The sequence below is a fragment of the Podarcis muralis genome, chromosome W (assembly GCF_964188315.1).
Source record: "Podarcis muralis chromosome W, rPodMur119.hap1.1, whole genome shotgun sequence".
NCBI lineage: Eukaryota > Metazoa > Chordata > Lepidosauria > Squamata > Lacertidae > Podarcis > Podarcis muralis.
The window spans coordinates 8,310,541-8,319,688 of NC_135674.1; the positions used below are offsets into that span (position 1 = coordinate 8,310,541).

At 44.4% G+C, this 9,148-nt stretch overlaps 1 protein-coding gene across 1 annotated transcript; it reads left to right on the forward strand.

The window, feature by feature from the left end:
• Positions 1-225: 225 nt before the first annotated feature.
• On the forward strand, positions 226-5,308 carry LOC144326457 (uncharacterized). The gene is made up of 3 exons (XM_077923000.1): positions 226-1,260; positions 3,071-4,762; positions 5,210-5,308. The coding sequence occupies exons 1-3, from the start codon at positions 226-228 to the stop codon at positions 5,306-5,308; spliced, it is 2,826 nt and encodes a 941-aa protein (XP_077779126.1).
• Positions 5,309-9,148: the final 3,840 nt, after the last annotated feature.

Below are 9,148 nucleotides of genomic sequence, written 5' to 3' on the forward strand. Positions count from 1 at the left end.
AGGGCTGGTCTTGCATCAGGGTCTTCTGCTGCACCAAGTTCTTATAAAGAACTGGGGATTCCTCTAGCTCAAGCACAAGCTGTTGAACCCCCTGCCCCAAAGAAAAAGCAGGCAAAAATTCCATATTATTTTAAACCAAAAGAAGAAGAAATAAAAAGAAATAAAAACACAGAGAGCCTGCATTTGCACGAATGGTCTGTCGACCGTACCTCGTTCGGAAGGGGCATGGAAGCAGAGGGTGGAGGAGGAAAAGGAGTCGACCTGGCAACCGAGTTAAAGCAGGCAACTACAGAAAATACAGCCCTTGAGGCCCGACCGGAACAGGAGCCTCAACTGGGAAACCCAGAAGCCAGGTCAAGGGAATCCACTCATCAACCTATGCTTGGAGGAAAGGGGGGGTCTCCTGCCCCGACTGAGGTGGAGGAGTGGCTAAACGACACAAGAGTTCGACATCCAGATCTGGGCAGCTTTAATTACATAATGACAGGGTTGTACAAAGATCTGTTGGAAGAACATCAAACTCAGCTAATTAAAGAACTGGGGCCAATTAAAAACTTTCTTTCAGAATGTTTGGGTTTGCTCACCTCCCTGATTGAACTAATCAGGAGGAAAGAGGACTGCCACTTTCACAAAGAAGCCAGCAACAAGCCAAATGGAAATAAAATCCAGCCCAACATCAAAGAAAGGAAAACAAGCAGAGCCAAACTAGTCCAAGGGAAAGTACTGGCCACTAGGAAACCTTCCTTAAAGGGAAAGAGATCAATGCATAAGAAGAAGCCGAAGAATGTGAAGATGGGCCGAAAGGCTAAGCTGCCCTCCTGGACTGGGAAAATGAACTTCTCAAAGTTATTCAAGATTCTGGAGAACTCAAGCACAAAGAACCCCAGCATAACAACGCCAAATAAGAGCCAAAGCCCAAACATTTTAAATAAACATCAGGTGGCTAGCCCTCCAAGGCTAGTAAAACAATCGCTGCCCTCTAGTGGCAAACTAAAGAAAACTCCAGACCCAAAGCAAGAAACTCCCCAGAAGGGAGCACAAAAGAGCCAGAACTTAATTTTAATTAAACATAAACTAGTCCTCCTCCCCCTCTTCAAGCATGGAGGCCTTTCCACACCTGCACAACAGAGAATTTATATACTTAAGAAAATTGACTTAGTCATCAGAGGCCTTATTCCAGCAGAAAATATTGTCAGCGTGAAATTTCTTCCTTTTGATAAGGCCCAAAACAGAGTCGTGGTGACCTTTAAAGACTGGTCGGTAACTAAACAAATCTTGGACAAGAGGGACAGGCTCCAGAGGGCTGGCCTGTTGGTGACCCGCCTATTCGAAGAGTCCGGCATTCCACCATCCCTCTTAGGAACACGCAAGCCTACTAGTCTGCGCACAGAATTGGAAATGGCTTCTGAAAACTACAAACAAGGCCAACTGGGGGATGAGTGTTCAGACCCCTGGGCTCTCACTTGTGGGGTGCCTCAGGGTTCTGTCCTCTCCCCCATGCTTTTTAATATCTATATGAAGCCGCTGGGAGAGATCATCAGGGGGTTTGGACTGGGTGTTCATCAGTACGCAGATGACACCCAGCTCTACCTCTCCTTTAAATCAGAACCAGTGAAGGCGGTGAAGGTCCTGTGTGAGTGCCTGGAGGCGGTTGGAGGATGGATGGCGGCTAACAGACTGAGGTTGAATCCTGACAAGACAGAAGTACTGTTTTTGGGGGACAGGGAGCGGGTTGGTGTGGGGGATTCCCTGGTCTTGAATGGGGTAACTGTGCCCCTAAAGGACCAGGTGCGTAGCCTGGGAGTCATTTTGGACTCACAGCTGTCCATGGAGGCGCAGGTTAACTCTGTGTCCAGGGCAGCTGTCTACCAGCTCCACCTGGTACGCAGGCTAAGACCCTACCTACCCGCGAACTGTCTCGCCAGAGTGGTGCATGCTCTAGTTATCTCACGCTTGGACTACTGCAACGCGCTCTACGTGGGGCTACCTTTGAAGGTGACCCGGAAACTGCAATTAATCCAGAATGCGGCAGCTAGACTGGTGACTGGGAGTGGCCGCCGGGACCATATAACACCGGTTCTGAGAGACCTGCATTGGCTCCCAGTACGTTTCCGAGCACGATTCAAAGTGTTGGTGCTGACCTTTAAAGCCCTAAACGGCCTCGGTCCTGTATACCTGAAGGAGCGTCTCCACCCCCATCATTCAGCCCGGACACTGAGATCCAGCGCCGAGGGCCTTCTGGCAGTTCCCTCATTGCGAGAAGTGAGGCTACAGGGAACCAGACAGAGGGCCTTCTCGGTAGTGGCGCCCGCCCTGTGGAACGCCCTCCCATTAGATGTCAAAGAGATAAATAATTACCTGATATTCAGAAGACATCTTAAGGCAGCCTTGTTCAGGGAAGTTTTTAATATGTAACGCTGTACTGTTTTTAACACTGATTGGGAGCCGCCCAGAGTGGCTGGGGAAACTCAGCCAGATGGGCGGGGTATAAATAATAAATTATTATTATTATTATTATTATTATAACTGGAGGCAGTCAATATTTCCAAACAGAAGGCTAAGCTCCAAAAAATCTTACTCCCTTCCAATGAACCCAAAAAAGATATCTCAAACGAAAAGGAGATGTTATTTTTAGCCTCCCTTGAGCAGATTCAACAGTCCCAGGATGCGTTAATAGCTAGGTTACAAACCATAAAAAAAATCCTTACTCCTCCAAGGCTTTTCTGCTCCTTTGGAATTTAATTTTGCTACTAACACGACAAAGCCCTTATCCAACGAAGACTGGACGCGGTGCCGGTTCCTGTCCCCCGAAGAAGTGGGTTCTCCCACACAACCCTTAATACCTCAAACAACAATACACCAGGCAGACCTTGCCATGCCGATGAGTAGGAACGGTTCAATCTTTGTGGACGCCTCAGGATCCTTAGATGACATTCAGGTGGAGGATTGAAAGACAGATACAGCGAGGGAACACCATGCCGGGGAAACAAAACTCACTAGGTTAGTACCTACCACAAATGATCTTAACAGCTCACTCCACCTCAAAAACATTCATTCCATCATCATAAAGAACAAACAGAGGAGTCTACCTTTGTTCCCCTCACCACCATATTTCCACATCTTATCGTGGAATGTGGCGGGCTGGCTGTCTAAGCAGGGTGATGCTGATTTTCTGGATTTCCTCTCAAAATTCCAGATTATTTGTTTACAAGAGACCTGGTGCCTAGACTCTCATCCCCCTTACTTACAGGGCTATGTGGCTTTTGCTACCCCTGCGAAAAAACTAAATAACCGTGGCCGACCTAGCGGCGGTTTGGTCACTTTTATTCCTATAGAGCAAGGGTACAGGGTGCGACAACTGCAGTGGATGAAGAGTAACAATTTTCAGATTTTACTTATCTCCAATAACACAGGAGGAGATTTTCTATGTTTCAACGTTTATATTCCCCCCATGTGTACTTCCTCTCAGACAGTACAAATCTGGGAAGATTTGGAGTCATGCTTGGAGAAGGCCAAAATAGAATTTCCTGACTGGAACATCCTGCTGGCAGGTGACTTTAACGCTAGGATAGGCAGTGACATCAATTCGTATGGCTCCAAAACCCAGTTTTTACCAGAGGCAGACTGGTTTATCCCTTGGAGTTCTGATGAAAAGGTCCTGAATAAGGCAGGTAATACATTACTGGAGATTGCCTTTAAGCATAATTTATACAACCTGCATGGCACTTACATGGATAGGTCAGGAGGTTTCTTCTCTTTTATCGGCCCTCGTGGTGCAAGTGTGATTGACCATATCCTGGTCTCTCCAACAATTTTGGAGAGGGCACAGGGTCTCAGCACTTTTAACAGAACTGAGAGCGACCATCTTCCTAGAGCAATCTCACTAACTCCCCTCGAATCAGGAGGATTACAACATCTACATTGTGCAGTCCCTCCTCAAGCACCGGCCCCACGCAGGCGCAAATGGAACAGCGAGCTGGAGCTTAAAATTAAACAACACCTGCACTCTCCAGATTTATTGGCTCTGAGAGACCAGTGTCTTTTACCTAACTTTGATCCTTTTTCATTATATCAGCGGGTCTCAGGGTCTCTTTTCCCATTTCTTATAAACACCAGGCCTCCCAAACAACATAACAAATCGGGGGTCTGGTTTGATAAAGACTGCCGGAAGCTAAGATCCCTGCTTAGGAAACAACAAAACAAGGTAAAACAGGAGAGGACTCTGTCATCTATGGTAAACTTCCACAGATGGCGCTCTTACTATAAAAACACCTTAAAACTCAAGAAATCCCTTTATAGGAAGGAACAATGGGAGGCACTTGATAAGGCGATTAAATCGCGAGACGATAGAAAATTTTGGGCAATAGTAGCACAGGGAGTCTCATCCAAAGGAAAAATTGTAAACAGCAGTATTCCATCCGATGTGTGGTATCAACACTTTTCCAAGCTATACACACCCTCAAATACTGCTAATTCGAGTCCGTCCCTCCTATTGAAGAATGATCATCTAGCTAGTTGGGATCCGGTTACGGAATCAGAGTGCCTACAGCTAATTAAAACTTTTAAAAATGGCAAAGCTCCTGGTGAGGATATGATCCCCCCTGAGGTTTTTAAATCAAATGCCCAATGGTGGGCCATCTTTTTGGCCAAACTTTTTACGGCAATAAACAACACATGTAAAATCCCAGCAAATTGGAAACTAAGTGTGGTAGCCCCTATCTACAAGAAGGGAGACATTCAAGATCCAGCAAACTACCGCCCTGTAAGCCTTCTGGACACTGCATACAAACTTTATACCCGGTACTTATTAAACAAGCTGGTAGATTGGGCGGACCATTCTAACCTGTTCAACCAGGAACAGGCAGGATTTAGAAAGGGCCACAATACGATAGGTCACTGTATGGTACTACAGACCCTGGTAGCTAAATATGCAAAAGCGTATAAGAGCAGACTCTTCGTGGCCTTCGTTGACTTGACATCTGCCTTTGACTCAATCTGTAGAGATAGACTATGGAAAAAATTATATGAAACGGATATTGACAGACGACTTTTAAAAATTCTCAGAGAGTTACACACAGATATTACAGTCAAAATCAGAACTGGGCCATCGGGAACTCTTACGGACCCACTGCCATTGGGGAAAGGGGTCAAACAGGGATGCCTGCTAGCCCCATTTCTTTTTAACTTTTATATAAACGACATTGTGCAGTACATGGCAAAGTACAAGTCATCGGCTCCAGCCCTTGAAGGTAAACGTCTGAATATATTGCTATATGCCGATGACATGGCTTTAATGGCACTCACCTGAAGAGGCCTACGCAGCATGCTGGAGGGGATCGCAGCCTACTGTTCCCATAACTCACTAAAGATAAACTATGACAAAACAAAAATTGTGGTGTTCACTAGAGCTCGCCACACCTTTAGATGGTCTTTAGATGAACATGTGATTGAACAGTGCCCTTTTTTTAAATATCTGGGTGTTACATTCCAGGCTACATCTAGTTGGTTAGCCCACTTTAAGGCTGTAACCATCCTAACACGAAGAACAATTGGTGTCCTGCTTAATTTCTTTCATACCCGGGGAGGACAATTGGTGATCCCAGCATTAAGAGCTTTTGTTGGGAAAGCTATTCCCCAGATGTTATATGGGATAGAACTCTGGGGGTGGAACCAGAGGCTGATGGAACGGCTCGAAATTTTGCAAAATTATTATCTCAGGAGGATTCTAGGCCTTCCTCAAGGAACCCCAGCAGCTTTCTTGAGGGTGGAGGTTGGATTACCCTCTGTGTCTGCCAGGGCCCATTTAAGATTCCTACGATTTTACATCAACCTTGCAAATACCTCAAACACCTTATTAGCCAAACAAGCCTTTGTATCTCTTCAAAAGAACACCACTTGGCGTCAAAACCTATCTGAGATCCTGGTTAGATACACCCTACCGGAGTTTAATATCCTCAAACTGTGGAGCCCGGACAAAGTTCGGGAATGGATCCTGCAGAGAGACGCTCTGTTAGATATCACAAAAATACAGAACCCAGGGTCCTCCCACTGGCTTCCCCGACTGAAAACAGTCAAAACCTGCGCCAATTACTTAGCGAATATCACCAATCCCACCCTTCGGAGAGCCTTCACCATGGCCCGTTTTCAAACCATTCCTACGGCCTATCTGTCAGGCAGATATGCAAAAATCCCAGTAGAGCAGCGTATATGTCCTTGTCATATGAGAACCAAAGAGGATCTCATACATTACATGTTGTATTGTCCCATCTATTCGGCCTTCAGGGATGCGATGTTACAAACTATTCCCAAATCAATAGTCAACTCTGAGGACCAAGTAAAGTTTTTACTGGTGGACGCTGATCCACGGATTTCTCACGTGGTAGCAGTCTTTGTGGTGAAGGCTATGAAAACTAGGGTATGGTTCCTGGATGAAATGGTGAGGTCCCTTCCATTGATCTCCTAACCTGTTGCTGTATCTTCTTTCCTGAATGGTGGGGTTTTTTGGGTAGTTTCCTTGCTGGGATAGCATGACATGAATTTTAGCTTACTTTTATAATTTTATTGTTTATCTTTTAACAATGTTTTATGGTATTTTGTGTAAAGGCATGGACCTCACAAATTTAATAAACTTGTTGTTGTTGTTGTTGCTGCACCACGGTCGCCTATACATCCCGCCAGGGCCACTGCGGGCTGAGGTTCTCCGGATGACCCATGATGCCCCAGCCGCGGGACACTTTGGGCGGTATCGGACCACCCATCTGGTAAGCCGTGAGTTTTGGTGGCCCCGCCTGAAGGCTGACGTGGCTCGCTACGTCGCTGGTTGTGATGTCTGCCGACGGGCCAAGGGCCCTACCGGGCACCCCCCCGGCCTTCTTCAGCCGTTGCCGGAAAATTTTATTAAATTTTCTTTCCAACAGTTAGAAATTTACAGAATAAAGAATAAAGAATGAAGATAAAAAAAGAAAGAGATACATAGAAACCAACTTTCCAGAATACTTTTGCCATTCCAACTGGACTTCCCCACATCTTCCGAACCCTGCGTTCTTTGCAATTAAAACATCAGCAATTTGTTACCTTATTTCATATCTTACTGTATCTTTCAAATACTATGTTTCTAAGTTCAAAATACTGTATCTCCGTTATTTGTACCTTAAAAATAAACATAGTATAGTTGTTTCATATTTGTCCACCTCGTCTTTCTTATAACTTAGTTTCCAATTCACCTATTCAAGTTGCTGAAGCAAAAGTTTCCTAATCGTACACATTCTTAACATTCATACAGCTTATAATGTTTTTGCAAATAGTCCTTAAATTTTTTCCAGTCTTCCTCCATTAGTTCCTCTCCCAAATCTCGGATTCTGCCAGTCATTTCAGCCAATTCCATGTAGTCCATCAACTGCGTCTGCCATTCCTCCAGCGTGGGTAAATCTGGTGTCTTCCAGTACTTTGCGATGAGGATTCTTGCTGCTGTAGTAGCATACATAAACAAAGATCTATCCTTCTTTGACACCTTCTGGTCTACCATGCCCAGGAGGAAGGCCTCTGGTTTCTTGGGAAAGGTATATCTAAATACCTTTTTTAACTCATTGTAAATCACTTCCCAGAAGGCCTTCACTTTTGGGCAGGTCCACCAGAGATGAAAGAATGTCCCTTCCGCCTCTTTACATTTCCAACATTTGTTATCAGACAAGTGATATATCTTAGCAAGCTTGACTGGGGTCATGTACCACCGGTATATCATTTTCATAATGTTTTCCTTCAAGGCATTACATGCCGTGAACTTCATTCCGGTGTTCCATAACCTTTCCCAGTCCTCAAACATAATGTTGTGCCCAATGTCCTGTGCCCACTTTATCATGGCGGATTTTACTGTCTCATCCTGTGTGTTCCATTTAAGCAGCAAGTTGTACATTCTCGAAAGTATCTTAGTTTTTGGTTCTAACAGTTCCGTCTCTAATTTCGATTTTTCACCGGGAAACCAACTTTTTTATCAATTTTAAAAACCTCTTGAATTTGAGCATAGTGTAGCCAATCTCACACCTTATTTTTTAATTTCTCCTGGCTCTGCAACCTCCAATTGTCTCCAGTTTTTTCAATTATTTCCCAATATTTCGGCCAGTAGGCCTCCATATTGAGTCTTTTTCGAGCCTTGGCCTCCACCGGTGATAGCCACCTCGGGGTCTTGCCCTCTAATAAGTCTTTGTATTTCATCCAGACCATAAATATTGCTCTTCTGACAATATGGTTTTTGAACAATTTATGAACTTTGACCTTGTCGTACCACAAATATGCATGCCAACCAAAAGCATTGTCAAACCCTTCCAGATCTAGGACATCAGTGTTCTCCAGCAAAAACCAATCCTTCAACCAACAGAAGGCTGCAGCTTCATAATACAACCTCAAATCTGGCAGGGCAAACCCCCCTCTTTCTTTAAACTTTATTTGGGGCTTTTTGCCCTGCCAGACAAACTTGGAGATGTCCTTCTGCCACTTTCCAAAACATTCCACTCTGTCCACAATCTGTAGGGCTTGAAACAAAAATAACATTTTCGGCAATACATTCATTTTTATAGCTGCAATTCGACCCAACAAGGAAAGTTTCAGTCTTGACCAAATTTCCAAATCTTTTTTGATTTCTACCCAACATTTTTCATAGTTGTCTTTAAATAAATTCAAATTTTTGGAAGACAAATGAACCCCCAGGTATTTCACTTTTTTAACAACACTTAATTCTGTCTCCTTCTGAAACCCATCCGTTTCTGTAGGTGTCAAATTTTTAGCCAAAACCTTGGTTTTTTGTTTGTTCAACTTAAATCCCGCCACCCGACCAAATTCATGAATCAGTTCTAAAACTCTTTTTGTACTAGATTCTGGCTCCTGTAATGTTAAAACCAAGTCATCTGCAAATGCTTTCAGTTTATATTGTTTCACTCCGACCTGTATTCCTTGTACCAACCGGTCCTCCCTAATCATGTTCAAAAGCACCTCCAGGACTGAAATAAATAAAAGAGGGGATAAGGGGCACCCCTGTCGTGTCCCTTTTTCAATTTTGAACTCCTCTGTCACCACATTGTTCACTATCAATTTAGCTTTTTGCTCAGAATAAATTGCTTCTATGCCATTTTCAAACCCCCGTCCCACTCCCATC

Bases quoted from the DNA above. Each gene is read 5' to 3' on its own strand.
- LOC144326457 (XM_077923000.1), top strand. From the start codon at position 226: ATGGAAGCAGAGGGTGGAGGAGGAAAAGGAGTCGACCTGGCAACCGAG. The intron at 1,261-3,070 runs GTAACTAAACAA...ATCATCATAAAG, and splicing joins TGACCTTTAAAGACTGGTCG to AACAAACAGAGGAGTCTACC. The intron at 4,763-5,209 runs GTAAGCCTTCTG...GACATTGTGCAG, and splicing joins ATCCAGCAAACTACCGCCCT to TACATGGCAAAGTACAAGTC.